Below are 15771 nucleotides of genomic sequence, written 5' to 3' on the forward strand. Positions count from 1 at the left end.
CCTGCAACTCATTATGTAAATAAACCAGGCTGGCTTCAAACTCATGGAGATCTACCTGCCCCTGTCTCCTGAGTGTTGGGATTAAAGGTGTGTGCCTCCAGGCAGGCAAGATTCTTGACATACAGAAATGTCTTCCTGGGTGAGAGGGTTCCAGAGAGATATAGCACATAACACTTACATAAGCCACAGGGTGGCAAGATGCTCAGAATCCATTCTGCCCCCTGCTAGAAAACCTCTGCTTCCAAGCCTCTAAAGCCTCTGGCTGCCCAAGCAGGTGTGGGTTTGCTAATGACTGTGGAGTGCTCGCTGTTTGTGGCAACTGTTTTCATTTAAGATGAGAACACAGGAATCAAAAAGGATTAAGGCGCACAGAGAAAAAGTAGAGAAGCCAGAGCTGACTAACCTAAAGCCAACACTCTTAAGACCTGATGTGCACCGACCCAGCACTCCCTCACCTGCGAGCATGTCACACTTTTTATTTTATAACCCTGAGCCTTTATCCTAGATATGGTCCAGCTCCTTTTGATAGGGCACAGTCTACTTCATCTCTGGTGAAACCTCATGTTTGAGTCACCAGTAGCTGCTATAACAAGTAATCCCTTATCTACAGCACAGATGTTTTCTTAAGGTCCTGGGAGTCAGGAATCAAAAGTGAGTCTCACTAGACTATAATCAAGGTGTGGAAAGGCTGTGTTCCCTGGAGAGGCCATGGGGAGAGTCAGTTTTCCTTGCCTTTTATAGCTACCTGAGTTCCCTGGTGCGTGGCCTCTTCCTCTGCCTGAAACGTCCCCAGGCTTTTGATTACATTGATAACCCAGGGTCATGTGTCCATTCCCACAGGCTGACCTTAATCTCTTCAGCAAAGCCTGTTTCCCGTCAGGTGTGAGGTAGTACCGTTACAGGTCTGGAGAGTGGGTTCTGGGTCCATTGGAGGGACCCAGTGTTTAGCTCACCTTGCCACACCTCCCCTAGTCCCTGAAGGAAGAACTGCCCAGCTTTCTTTTAGTACCCCCCCCCCCCGAGTTTTGTCCTCTTCTGTCAGTTACCTGCTCATGCGTCTGTCTTTTCAACTAGATTGCCAGAGCCTTAATAGCAGAATCCACAGCTTAATCTTGTGGTTATTCTGGGTTCTTGTGTGGTAACCGACATTTATCGGTGGCTTGATCAGTGTTGGGGAAATCATGAATGATAAATCAGCTGTGGCCTTAGGTGGGATTTCCCCTGAGCCTAACTAGGTTCTTCGGAGGCCTTGCAGCTCTTCCATCTCTTTCCAGAGATGGTTCTGGGGGATGTTACCTGTGTAACTGAGTTGGGCCTGTGCTTTCAGATGGAGCAATCTCCCCAGCCATGCCCTAAATTTGGGAATCGCCATTAAGCACCTCAGTGGTTCGGTGTGATGCTCTAATCATGGCTCAGCCCCTGCAGAGCCTCGGGCAGCAAGGGTGATAGTCAGCGTTTTCATCCAGGTCTGTGGAGGTTGGTTTTGTCACAGTGAACAGGTTTGTGTTGATTAAAGCGGCATGCCCCAGGAGAGTGGGTTTAGTTTGCTCCCTAACTGAATGCCTTCCAGAAAGGAAAGACTATGGGACCTGATGTAACACGGTCTACACAGTGCCTGGGACTCAGCATAGATGCTAGACCAAACTCAATGAGACAGGACAGCACACCAAGGCATACCTTTCTCAGATGGGAACAGAGGAACAAGGCAGAAGGCAGCAGCCCAGACACACCCAGAGCACAGAAATGGAGGCATTCCCAGGCAAACAGACAAACCCCGTCAAAACGCTGCTACACTGAGCCCTGCTCTTCTTACCTGCACAGCTTTGCAGCTCCCCCTACCAAAGACTCAAACCCTATACCTGGATTCAACCAGGCGGTGGAATGGAGGGCGGACATCGGTTCATTTCCTGTCTGGTGAAAGCTTGCATATCTGGTCACCTCCTTACTGACCCTCCAACAGATGGTAAATTAGGGGGGCACTGGGAGGGGTCAGAGGAGGGCTAGTCGGCTGTGGCTGTGGGTTCAGGAGAGGAAGCAGCTGCTCCCAAGTTTTATAAACACACAGCAGTCTTTCCTGGTTTTCTCTTCCTGGGGGTGTGGCCCCCACTAGCGATCGCTCTTTTGTGCCTGCTATCTTCCTCCAGGATGCAGCAAAGGGCAGGCCATTCTTTGTCTCTGCCCCCACTCCCACCCCCACCCCTTCCAGCAGTGACCTTGGGAAGAGTGAGGGGCAAGAAAGCTCATGTGAGGAAGAGCAGAGCCATGACAGCCTTGTGAGAGGAAGCTCAGTGCAGAGAGCCCAGCACACACAGAGTCAGAACCAATCCCAGGTCCCCTGTTTTGTTTCAGGGGCTAGAACCGACCACAGTATGAAGCGTGCTCTCTACACCAGGAAAGTTTAGAGTTATTTCTCCTCTAGTAGGAGATTCCTCCCTGTTCCCTCTGGATGTATTCCAGCGTTGCCTGAGTCCGGAGGAATGGAAGAAATGATACCCACATCCCCTGAGCTAATGTCTCACTGCCCCACAGAAGTCTGACCATAGTGCCCAAAGACCCCTTGCTACCAACCAGTCCCCCACTGTCAGGTAGGCAGAAACGTGGATGTGGCAGAGGAAGGAAGCCAAAGGATAAATCGATTTGAGCCTTTAGGGGATGATTTTTTGGTTATTTTGGTTTTGGTTTTTTGAGAGTGCGTTTCTCTGGGTAGCCCTGGCTGTCCTGGACTCTCTTTGTAGACCAGGCTGACCTCAAACTCACAGAGGTCCGCCTGCCTCTGCCTCCCTGGGTGCTGATAACAGTATCTTCACAGCACTCCACAGTTTGCAAGGTACATTAAGACTCTCCTTTCTTTGTTCCTTTGCTGAGAGGGATGAGGTGGGTGATGACGAAGAAACCCAGGAGAGGCAGCTGTTCCTTGCTGCTTGGTAGGTAGTTGGCCTGTTGGTAGGTCATAACGAACATTTTCTGTTTTATCTTTTAAAATGCTAGTTGTGATTCACTAACTGTCCCTGGGATTTACTAGTAATGATGCGGTGGGAACAGACTTAGAAATGAGCCAATACAGTAGACAGGCGCAGGTGTTGGCATGGTACCCACTATTGTGGACCAACCGAAATTTCAGAGGTTAAAACAGTTAACACTCGAGGGTGTGTGAGCACGAGAAAGAACTCCTGGAGGAGGTGACTCCTGAAAGATGGGTGGGCATTTCCTGTGAGCAGGTAAGGATGAGAACTCTATGCAGAAGGAGAACGCTATGCAGAACTCTAAGGCAAGGAGATGAGTGAGACAGTGTAGATTCTGAGCCTGGAGTTGCAGACCATGGAAACTTATGGGATACAAGAAGACCTGAGATGGTGACCATCACCCTGCTTCCCTTTGCTTTCAAAACCAGGGCCTTTCTGGGAAAGGTGGCCCCTGCCTTTGTCAGTTCTCTGTAATCTAGGGGTGCCCTGGCTCCTGTTAGATCCAGCATCCACTGCCGACCAACCCCTCTGGATCCATCCCCCTTACAGATTCCTGCTTCATCATAACCTAGGGTACCTGCCTAGGAGGCTTCTCAACAACACAGAGCCTGTTCTTCTTCAGAAAGTCCCAGTTCTCAAACCCTCTTAATTCTTTCTGTGGGACTAATTTCCTCCATGTTGTTGATCCTTAATCATAGGAACCGGATCAGAGTATGAATGGCTCATCACATCTGCCAGGTGATTTCACATTTCTTAATCTATTCAAGGCTTTTAGCAACTCTGCAAAGGCGGGATATACACACATACATATATATATATATATATATATATATACATATACATATAGATACGTATAGATATTATTTTTAGCAAAGAGTATGTGGGGGATGGGAGGGGACAATCATGAGGATGCTGGTGACAGAGAGCTGTTGGTTCTCCCTGGAGCTGGAGTTACAGACAGTTGTGAGCCACCGGTATGGGTGCTGAGAACCAAACGCCAGTCCTCTGCAAGAACAGCAAGTGCTCTTTTTTTTTTCTTCAGTTTTAAATTTTGTTTTATGTGTATAAGTATTTTGCCTGCATGTCCATTGTGTACTGCATGGGATCTGGTGCTCTTAGAGGCCAGAAGAGGATGTCAGATCTCCCTGGAACTGAAGGACACAGTTGTGGGTGCTAAGCACTGAACCTGGGCCCTCAGAAAAACAGCAAGCGCTCCTAACTGCTGAAGCATCTCTCCAGTCCTGGGGATGGGTAGACAAGGCAAGTGGGTGATCAGAAAACATCCTCACTCAATTCTGGACTGTTGCACTCCTGTGTGACATAACCTTGGTCACTGAGCAGGAAGAGAAACATGGTCGTAAGTGCCCCGCCGTGTGACACTCAGCATGGCACTCTCTCTGCCCCCATCACGTTCTCCCTCAGTTTCACCAGGGTAATGCCCACCATTGACACTGGCAAAGTCACGGTGCCAGCAGCCACTGAAAGCCTCTTATTGAGGTCAAAAGGCAATGACTACAATTGAGTAACTCCCCTGTAGTCAAAAGACGAGGCTGCCAAAGATAATTTTTCCTTAGACAGTGCTTACTAGGCCAAGAGGGTGAGTCAGTTCCCAGGGCTTTCTTCTCCACAGAAGGCTTTCTGCTCAGTCTGAGAGGCCGTTCTGTGTGGTATACTAGCGACCTGAAAGGAAATCCCTACGCCAAGGCACACTTCTGCCTTTGTAAGAAAAGAGGCAGTCCCAGTATCTGTACGCACTTAAGGAGGTGGCCAGCTTCTATCGAGGGCTGTAATGTCTGAGCTCTGATGACTCAGCACAATCCTTGCCCCAGGGTAGCTCAGTCTAGAAAGAGAAGCATGATACAGCACTTAAAGGATCACACATCAAAGCCTGTGTCGTAACAGCAAAATGGAAGGTTATGAACAGTGCGGTATGAGAAACAAATGGAAGATAAGGGCAGCTTTTGGTGGTTCACAGCGTGCAGATGAGAGAGCCATTGACAAGGATGCGAGCTGTGAGGCAGTGAGCAGGGGGGTGGCAGGTGGAGGGTCTGAGCCCCTCCATTCCCTTCCGGTACTGTCCACCGCTGTTCTCTTAGCTTTAGTCTCTACCACAGATCTCCACAGTGTTTGGTAAAGTGCACATTCCAGGCCACACGCTCAGACATCTGCTCTCTCCCAGTTGACTCTGAAACAAGTGGGTTAAGGGACTGCACTTGTCGAGATACCAGACCAGACAGACAACTCTTGTTTTCCTCTGCATCTGAGAGACTAAAATTCTCTTGCCGTTATGTTATCTGTCTCATGAGGGTATGGAGACTCGGTGGGGGCTCCTAAAAGTCCCAGGGTATATGGGTGTGATCCCTATCTTCAAGGAGCTTGCTACATAGTCTCAGGAGCTGAAACCCTAGCAAGTCGGCTTTGCTATCTCGCTCCCAGCCAGATAGATGCCTTTGCAGGGTTTGCTGACTCAGCCACCCACCGCAGTGGAAGCAGAAGCTGGGCTGATGACTGACTTCTGGTTTCTGGTCTGCATGGGTCTCAATGATCTCGTGCTGGGCAACATCCCAGCAGGATGGGGCTGTGTGCCCTAGGGATGTCTGGCATCTCCACAGCAGGTGAAGATTTGTGATGAGACATCAAAAACAGACTTTTGCCAGGATGATGACTGACTCACTCCTCCTAGCCCTTTGCAAGTAGATCCTATCTGTCTTATGGAAAGCTCTACTCAGCTCTGTAACCAGCTTGAGTCTGTGTCTGCTTCACATGTGCATGCTGTGTGTGTGTGTGTGTGTGTGTGTGTTTGTATGTGTGTATGTATATATGTATGTATGTGTGTATGTTTGAGTCACTGTTTTATTTACAAACATAGCAGAAGCTGGCTGTAAACTTGATCCCCCTGCCTCAGTCTTCTGAGTGTTAGGATTAGAGACACACATCACCACTGTGCCTACCTTTCTTTTTTTTAGTTCTTTCCACTTAGGGAACAAAGAGAATAAGTAATTTTCATATAAGTAGGCATCGAATACACTAGCCGATAATGGCGCCTGCCACTTATTAGTTTCTTCCTGGCGGGAGATCTGGCACTATTCCACATTTGTACCCTGTAACCGCCTGAGTTTGGTAAGGGGAGGGCTTGGATTTGAAAAGCAAGTCCGTTTACTTTAGAGAGCAAAGCTTTTTACCTGTACCTCTGTGGTTGGATGGGGAGCAGGAGACGGAGAGGCAGTGGTGGGAGAGCAGTACAGTGAGCAGGCGTTCCAGCAGGCCTCACAACTGTGAGCTTCTAATCTCGTCATCATGTGAGTGGGGTTCCTAGAGCCTCCTTGTTTGTGTGTAGTCTTGCTGCCAGGGGAAGAGTGACATTGTCCAGGGTGTTTGCTTAAGCAGATCATCTTCCGCCCGCACATCCGATCACAGAATGGCCAAACACTGGACCTCAGCAGTGGGTCAGAATCACTTCCCCAAGACAATATGTCAGGGAGCCAAGGTATTAGGCTCCCTCGTATTAGGATGAAGAATTAGATGTTACTATGAAGAAAGCAGCCCAACAGAATCATCCAGATTATAAGAGTTCTTGTGGTAACCAGTGCTAAGGTCTACGGAGTTGAAACAGAACTAGAGGAAACCATGCTTGCTCTGCAGTCTGCTCCCACAGCTCTGTCAGCTGGAATCCACTCTTCGTCGCCTCAGAAGCCATCTCCTTACTGTCTTCACTGCCTCTCCTCGGCATTGCAATCCCACATTCGGTCGCTCTGCACGTTGGCTCCTTCTCCAGTTCAGATGCCTGTTCTTCCAGGGCGATGTTTCACTTCACAGTGATTTCAAAAGATGTCTCAATATGCCCCAGGATCAGGCCCTCTTCCCTCCAGCCTCACTGATGTCTCTGCCCTAGCCCTACTGAACTTCCAAGCTCAAATATCCTTCCTTGGGGCCAGCCTTCTAAGGCCCATTCTCAACTCTAGGATTCCTTCTGTTATGGTCCTTAAAGCAGAACATTATTGGAGCCAGTGAGATCCTCAGCTGATAGAGGCACCTGCCACCTGGTCTGACTAGGTGAGTTTGATACCTGGGACCCACCCAGTAGGAGAGAACCATTCCTGCAAGAAGTCCTTTGGCCTCAACACACATGCTGTAGTATGCACATACACACATGGACACTAAATAAATAAAGTATAGTTAAAAAAGAAAAAAAAAAAAAGCACAGTATTACATGGTTGCCTGTTTACCTGGCTCTCTCTCACTTTGATCTCTGAGGTCCTGCAGAGTCAAGAACTCTGTCTTATGTACATTGCTTTTTATGCTCTGGGGTTAACACACACTAGAAGTTTAATAAGTGTTTGTTGATTGTGTTCATTCTTTTTTCTCAAAATTGGTAGTTTATAAAATTCCAAGAATCAGAATGAAATTGAAGGTCAGTGTCTGAGCAGTGTAATCTAGACCTCTTCTTTAGGGCCTGGCTATTTGGTGAGGGTCTCATTTTACTCACTTGTGGAGACTTTCTCATTCGTTCTTTCAGGAAGCAGAGAAGAGCTTCTCTGTGGAGGAGGGCTGTCAGTTGGAAGTGAGTTTTTCTTGTGGTTCAGTCACAGCTCTGAGCAGAGCCTTCCCGAGCTGGGCCTCTTTCTGGCTTCCCTTTCTGGGTGGGGAATCATCTTCAGTAGGAAATGGAACTGCTCCAAGCCAAGGCCTTTTCACTTTTAATGGTTCTTTCTGGGTTCTGCTGTTCAAGCGTCAGGAAGACCGAACCCTGTTTGAGTCTTGACAAGATCATGTTTCCTGATTTCCAAACAGTGTTTGTGTAACCTCAAGCCACGCCGAAAGTATAGCTGTAGGCAGGATGCTGCTGGCTCTGCATCAAGTTTTCACAGTGTCGCTTGGCTGTGGGCATGTGGCCTTTGAGTACATGCCCCCTACCCTCAAGTCCCACAGTGTTTAGCCACAGTGCTAACCTCCCAGAAAGTGGAGAGCATTTGACAAATTCAACAACACATATGGAGGACCTGGTGTATACACAGACAAAGGACTGTGGATAGTGCAAGGAGCTGGAGTGACCTCAGGAACCAATCTCTGCAGACACAAGAGCACGAGGTTTAGTCTGGGTCCAGTAGCCATGCTCCAGCCCAGAGCATTAAAGGATGACACATCTTACTCATCTTTGTTTCAGACAGCGCCGGCCTTCTTGAAACCACTCAGGAAACAGAAATCCTAATGTGTAGTGGACACGAGCCCATCAAATGAGACTGGGAGATGAGTGTTTGTGGGACTGAGGAGCTGTTCTCTTCAGTATTTGCCCACAGCGGTTGGAAATACAGGAAGGGATCCGGGTGAAGGTCAGGGCTTTGAGAATACTTAGCAGTGGAGGTGAGAGCCAGTGACTGAAGACAAAGCTGAGGTGAAAGGGGCCCAATTTTTAGGTAGAGAATTGGCTGCTGTCCCTGCACCTGCTGGGTGACGACATCATTCTAGGGCAGCATGAGATATGGAGAAGAGTGGAGAGGGCTTGAGGCAGGAAAGAGATGAAAAAAGTCTAGGTATTGAACACGTATGTTACCGTCTACCAGAGGCACTTGCAATCTCCTTCCCACACATGTAAGGATCCCCGGGCCTCAAGCCTCCAGCAGGTGGTAACCAGGCAGTTTTTATATCAAGCCTCACATACCCCAGTATGATTTTGTCTAACTGACGCTTTTTGTACCACAGCTTGAAAAAGGAAAGGAGTGAAGAATTAGCTTTTCCCTTGGTTCGTTCAATGACACTCAAGCTGTAAATTTATTTAAGGGGTTACATTTTGGGGCTAATACTTCATTTTCTTCTAGTAGCATAGAAACAGCCTGGCTCTCTTGCTCTCCCTCTGTCTCTCTCTCTCACACGTGCATAAAACAAAAACAAAAAACAATTAAAATGGATGAGTTGGTACTGTATGTGTAAAGTTAAATGGCACAAAGGATTTGGCAGGCTATCAGGACTCTTGCACATTTATCTTATAGCCACAGCACCTGCCTCTTAGGATTTTTACAGCTCTTTAGTGAGTTCTTTGCTACTGCAGAATGAGCATTGTGGAAATCACTTCAGCAAATAGTCCAAGGCCTGACCAAACAGTAGCCAAGGCTTGGCTGCTGGAGACTTAGTTTGGTGAATTCTAATTAAAAGCTTTTATTTTCATCCTAAGCAGTCAGAATGAAGTCAGTGCCTTGCAGGCAATACGAAAATGGTTTCAGCTCAGAAAGCTGAGGACACAGAAATGTGTGTGTGTGTGTGTGTGTGTGTGTGTGTGTGTGTGTTTTGCAGATCAGGTTATTGGGCATTGTGCCTGCTAGATAAGCACCACGGAGCTTTGTCACCAGCCAGGATCTTTATGTAATTCATTCCCAGTATGAGCCCAGTATAAACCAGTTGGGTACACCTTATTAAATTACGTGACTGACAGCTGCCAATTACAATGGATTCTTTAATACAAACTCCTGTTGCTGAATCTCTCAGGCTGCTTCTGTGTCTTCAGTTTGGCTGCCTAATGGGAAGCCAACTTTCCTTACTTCGGTAGCTCCTCAGGTTCTTGACTCTCTTTCATCATAAGCTCCCTCAGACAGCAACCACGTCTAAGCCATCTTGCAACTGGGTGTTTTGTAAATGTTTCCCAATCATTATGAGAAAGACTCAGGAAGATCACATGCTGGGGAGGAGGAAGAATGCTGGGAATGAGGGCAGGAGGTTTGCCCACTGACCTTTCTTCCCAGTAAGTTGCTGACTCTCACTGTCAAGACCCAGGCTTCTGGACTCCTCCCTCACATGGTTGATATCACGGGGCTTTCAGGAAAATGTGGTCACCATTAGTTCCTTGCTCCGGCTCCTGCTGTCAGAGTTTGTGTTGGCTGATCTCCTTTGGTCCCAGTATGGATTCCTTTGTAAGGAAAAGGAAAGCAGTGTGGATTAATAACTGAGTAATTACGAGTGCTCCCTTTGTTAGAAACTTACCTTTCATAACACATTTGCCTTGAGAAATCAGAAACCTGCAGATCCAAAACACTGACTAAAAGTCCATGAAAGTAGGGTTTACTCTTTTCACAGCCCAGGCTAGTTACTGCCTCAGTTTCCTGTCTGCACAGTGATTGCCGGAAGATAAGACTTCTGCTACCAACCTCCCCCTACCCACCCCACCAGCTAAAAATCTCTGATTTGGGCCCCTCTTTTTTTTTTTTTTTATTATTATTATTGTCTGTGTTTTTTGCATCTCTCTTGGCCTGTTCCTGGGCCACACTGGGCACTTACTGATTTGGATCTCTGGTTTGCACCCTAGGTGTTCTTTGTGTCTGACCTCTTCAAGAATAAGACTTCGCTCTCGCTGCCTGCCCCTGCTATCAGGAGGGAGATCCTGTCACCTGTGGACATCATCGACAGGAACAATCACCATAACATGGTGTAGGTGCTGCGGGCCTCAGGAGCGGTTTCTCTGAAGTGACTGCTTGACAGCGTGTTCCTGCTGCTCTCCAATCTCATCAGACAGTAGAATGTAGGGAAAAGCTTTTTGCCCAATGGATTTTGAAAACATATACAGAAAAAAAGAAAGAGTGAGAAAGAAAGAAAGAAAAAAAAAAAAAAGCCTTATCTTGTGGCCTTCCAAAATAGGTTGGTTGACTGTGTGGGGATGACAGTGCCTGAGTCCTGAGTTCCGGCTTTGCGGCTGGCTAAGTGTTCATGTTCTAGTGAACACTGGCTTGTCCAGGAGCAAAACACTAGAGTAACTGAGCAGAGACTGTGGTCACCTTTTGTGACCCAAGAAATGCCAGTGAGAACAGCTAGAGCTCCTAAGTAGCACACAAGGCTCGAGCCAGCACCGATTTCAGCCCATTTGCCTGCCGCCCCACTCTACTGTGACTTTGGTTCAATTTGAAGTTTTGCATTTTGAAATCCTGGGCATGAGCGCATTTGCTCAGTCAGATGGTCAGATTCTGAATCCGAGTCCCAAGCCCCGAGGCCTCCGCCATCTCCCCATCCCCAGGCTAACAACCACAGCCCCTCACTTTTAGAGATTAGGAGACCCTTTGTGGAAGAGTGAACTTCACAAATAGCACAATTTCCGAAGACACGGAGGGTGTCTTCTCACACATCACACTGTGACGAGGAACTGCCATTGCAGGATCAATCACCGGGCACTTCACGTGTAGAGATGCATAGACTTCGGTTACTGCTATCCCCCTTGGGTCCCTGCTGGGGGCCTGCCGGGATTTCATGTGAGGGCCAGGGATGAGCACAAGGCATGGTCAGCCTTTGGCTGATCAAAAGAGCTTCAGTAAAGGGAGGGAGAGGGCAGAATGAAAAAAAAAAAAAGAACCAACTCTTGGCTCCTTGGGATCAGAGAGAGCCAGGGTAGCGTGGCCTTGTGCCCGGAGGGCTACCCTTCAAGATGAGGGAGCCTGGAGGGTTACAGGAGTTGATTTTTGCTGTGTAAAGCACTATTGTCTCAGGGTTGACCCCTGGGACAGTTCTTGGTGGGTTCTGCTGGGCGGAACACATGGTCCAATCTGCGTAAGAGAGTTTTCCTCATCCTCTATCCACAGTGTCCTTCCAAGCAAGTTCCTACTCTAGACAGTAGACAGGGACCCTTCTACTGAACCTCCAAGGAAAAGAAGAAGAGAAACAAAGTGCTTTTCAAATCTTTCAAAGGGCTACATGCAACCATATGGGTCAACCACATACATATCTTTCCACAGATTCCGTCCTTTCATTTCAACATAGAGCAAGCTATGATTTTATATATAAATATTATATAAATAATGTATAAAACATTAAAAGTTAACTATGTAAGATATTATTTCTGAAACAATTTTAGTTATATCCACTATGACTATAAACTGTGTCTCGACCTGTGTTATTTACTTTAGCTGCTTAAAGGAGCATTGAGTTTCTTTTTTTTTTAAATCTCAACTAAAAATATCATAGTTCTGTGGTAGCCATTGTTTTACAATGAGAGAAATAACTACAACTAGAGGAAAAACTGTATAAAAACATTAAATTGTCAGTATTTTTGTAAGGTTCCGTTTTGTAAAGAGAATAATATTCAAAGACTTTTGTGGCCTACAAAGTGAAAATGTGTATCTGCGAAACTAAACATGTATTAAATGTGCTTTTTAAATAAAAGCTCATAACACAACTAACCTAAGCACTGATGCCTGGACTGTTTAAGGGATGTTTGTTTGGGGGTCTGTGGAAAGGAGGAAGAGGTATTTGCAGGCCTCTGGGTGTGCTTGCCTCAGTGGGGAGGCACCAGCTTCTGATTGGCTCAGGGGCCCTGGCAGAGGCAGGATGTAGAAGCCGCTCTTTCATCTTTGAAGCCTGTTTGCAGAGGGAGGCTGGGGCCAGCCTCTCCTCTCCAGCCTCTTAAAGGGCTTTTGTGCTCTCTGAGGGTTCTCATGCGGGAGGTGGGAGCTGTAGGCCCCCCAAAGACAGATATGGAGGCTTCCCTAGATAAGGTGTGCTTGGGGAGCCTAAGAGAGACTCTTTCCCACAGCCCATATCAAAGGAAAAGGGTGCTCGCTCTGTCACAAGGGCGCTGGGTTCCTCCTCTCTTGCCTGGTGCGACCCCCACCTGGAAGGGAAACGGAAGCTGGAAACTCATGTGTGTTGTGCACCTGTGTGTGTTGCTTTACATCCCAAAGAAGTTCTTAGGCTGAGAAAGAAGGGATGCTGCGGAATGTGTATGATGTAATTTTTTAAGAGCCTGACAGTATGCTGCAGAACAGGCCATAGCTCCTCTTGGCCGCTGTAAAAATAATTACAAGTTACTTGAGCCTGGAGAGCTAAGCAACACAAATCTGTTACCTGAGCGGTGGGCTCTAAAGGAGCCCTTGCCCTTTGTAGTTTCTGGAGGCCACCTGCACTCCTTCGCTATGGACCTCTTCCTCCTTCTCACTTTGCCTTCTTTTTCTCTTCTGTTCCTCTTCCATATGTAGCATCTTGGCGATTGCCTGAACCCTGGGATAATCTAAAGTCAACTTAGAAAACTTAATTCTGTCTGCTGCTAAATTTCCCTCTGCTGCTGCATTCAGATTCCAGGAACCTGCACTATCTGTGACCCAATGAAATTCAAGCAATTTGCTCCCAAAACTCAGTGATGGGAACAGGCACAGGATAACAGCACAGACATTTATATTAAAGGGGGAGAAGGGTTTAGGGAGAGCATGGGGGTACCCTACTTGTCTAGCACGCACAGAGCCCTGGGTTCAAACTGGTGTATACACACACACACACACACATGTCTCCACCCTGAGGCTCCTAGCTTGCTTTGTCTCCGAGATCAGTCTGCTATTGGCTACCCTCAGCCGTCCCCACCAGCCAGCAACATTTTGACATTTTTTGCGGCCTTATATCCAGGAGGCAGAAGAAGTTTTTACCTCAAGTCTGAAGAAAAACGGTTCAGAGAGACAAGAGCTGGTGCTTCCAGAATCTAAGACACCTGAGATGATGAGCCTTTCATTTCTCCTCCAAAAGTGCTGGGGGGCCCTCAAGAACTAGCCCCACTTCAGGGGCTTTGACCCTGACTCTCACTCAGAGCGTGACCCACAGGGCAGCAATATCTGCCTCCCTGAGAGATGAGGTAGGAGCACCAGGAGATGACCCTCCTCAACCATTTTTTGTTTTGTTTTCTGAAGCGTGAACCCTAAGCTTTGCTAGTCTCAAGTCTGCACACCCTTTTCCCCAGTTCAAGCGAGCATGCGTATTCATTAGCTTAGTCCTAAATGCTTCCTCCAGTCAGAGTGGCCAATGTATTCGTGTGGTTAGCACCACTGGAGTCTTCTAGACACTGTTAAGGTGAGTCTGGTTCACTTTACTGAGAGGGAACTTAGGCTCAGTTAATCTTTTCTCAGTTGACACTTCTAACGGGATAAAACTGAGAGTCAGACTCTAAACTGTATCAACTAGTCATTGACTAAGTGTTTACTAATGACTTCCCAAGTCCTAGCTAAACACCTCAGTAGCAATAAAGGTCCATTAGGGAAAACTAGTTCTTTCTGGTCTAGAATTTCTGGGTCTGGAGAGATGGCTCAGCAGTTAAGAGCACTGGCTGTTCTTCCAAAGGACCTGAGTTCAATCCCCAGCAACCACATGGTGGCTTTCAACCATTTGTAATAGAATCTGATTCCCTCTTCTGCTGTGCATGAAAACAGTGTTCATATACATAAAATAAATCTTTAAAAAGAAAGAAAGAAAGAAAGAAAGAAAGAATTTCTGGCCTGAGTGGGGAACCAGCACTCCAAGCTACTTAAAACAGAAAACAGTTTTAAACCAGTTGGGCTGAGTCAATCACCTGGCTAAGGGACTACCCCTAGGAAGGTGGGGGATGGGCGGAATGATTATCTCTTGACAGAGATACTGTTTTACCTTCACAAATTCAAGCCCACTATCATCATCCCAGTCAGCCTTCTGGACGCTCAGCTTGTTTTGTCTGCTGTTCTGTCCTGACGCAGAAACACAGGTTTCCTTTTTTGTCTTTTCTTTGGTTTGTATATTGTTGTTTTGTTTTTGTTCGTGTGTTTCCTTCCTTATTTGTCTTCTATGTCTCTTTCTTTCAGATGCTGGCCAGAACTGAAGTATGATTTTCCTAGTACTTTGGGCTTTCTTACTCTTTCTCTAAAGCTCCCCTTATCAGCTTATCCTCATGTGGCTGGCCTCCATGCTGGCTTACCTTAAACTTCATGCCTTCTCTCCTCTATTTTCCTTCTCCTCACAGGTGCTGAGATTCACCTCCACGTGCCCTGGTGGTTTCTTTTTAACCACTAATAAAGCTGTCCTCTTCGAACAATCTTTGGCTTTGCTTGACTTTCAATTTTCAGATTCATCCCCACCTTCAGTTTGAAAACTGTGGATGCCACAAGGTTTACCCAGCTTTGCTGCCTTCTTTCTCTATAGTTGATTATGTGTCTTATTATCTCATCTATTGATGGGAAACTTCCTAGAGAGTGATGTCAATCCTTTTCCTTAGGACAGAGCTGCAGTTGTTCTTTGAGGAACACTGATTAAACAGAAGATAAGGGTTTCCCTCCTCTAGTTGATGTATTAATGTGTGTATGTCAACATATTTAGGTATGTAGGTTTATGTGTTTTCACATACATGATTAACTGTGTGGTTGGATATGGGCATGTTCATTCTAGTTCCCCTGCATGGGTGACTCAAACCATGAGGTAACATTTGTTAAGATGCTGCGATGTTCGAGGTTGAGAGTAGACAGGTGAAAGAAAGGACAAACTATTGTTTTGACGACCAAGTTATGGAGCATGTGGTCCAGGCAGCTTTCAGTCAGAACTTCTTGCTAGAAAAGATGCCTGTTAAGAGGGGGAAGGGGTGTGGGGGGTGTGTGATAGAGTCTATTGTACCAAAACACTGAGTCTTAAGCTTCTTGTGAGTTCAAAGTGTTGAGAGGAGGGGGATGAATCTCTCATTACTGAGGCAGACTCAGTGTGCAGCCTTTCCCATAGACAGAGCTTGCATGCCAAGTGTCATGTTACCTTTTCTTTGTCCTTCTGTTAGGCTGGTTCTTTCTTTCCATTGCATCAAGCATCTGTCTTGTGCCTGAGATCACCTTCCTCTGATTTCCTTAACACACATGGACAAGCAGAAGCTTTCTCTTGGCCCTCTAGTTGTGTTCTCTTTGTGCTTTCTTCAGGGGATGCTGTTTGGGGCCTCCATTCATTGGTAGAGGTTTTCGGGAACATGATGTCACCTGCTCAGTTAGGAGACCCCAGCGTGAATCAAGACATCAGAGGAAATGAGTGGGAGTCCCCTAGGAGACTGGCTTGTGACGTCATCACCAGT

At 46.9% G+C, this 15771-nt stretch overlaps 1 protein-coding gene across 2 annotated transcripts in view; it reads left to right on the forward strand.

The window, feature by feature from the left end:
- Positions 1 to 12115, forward strand: part of Plpp3 (phospholipid phosphatase 3) — a 76697-nt gene extending 64582 nt beyond the window's left edge. For both annotated transcript variants that reach the window (XM_021650108.2, XM_060366066.1), the window contains exon 6: positions 10258 to 12115. In XM_021650108.2, the coding sequence (XP_021505783.1) occupies positions 10258 to 10383 (126 nt within the window). In that variant the 3' untranslated portion in view covers positions 10384 to 12115. The remainder of the gene's footprint in view (positions 1 to 10257) is intronic.
- Positions 12116 to 15771: the final 3656 nt, after the last annotated feature.

The sequence above is a fragment of the Meriones unguiculatus genome, chromosome 12 (assembly GCF_030254825.1).
Source record: "Meriones unguiculatus strain TT.TT164.6M chromosome 12, Bangor_MerUng_6.1, whole genome shotgun sequence".
Lineage (NCBI taxonomy): Eukaryota > Metazoa > Chordata > Mammalia > Rodentia > Muridae > Meriones > Meriones unguiculatus.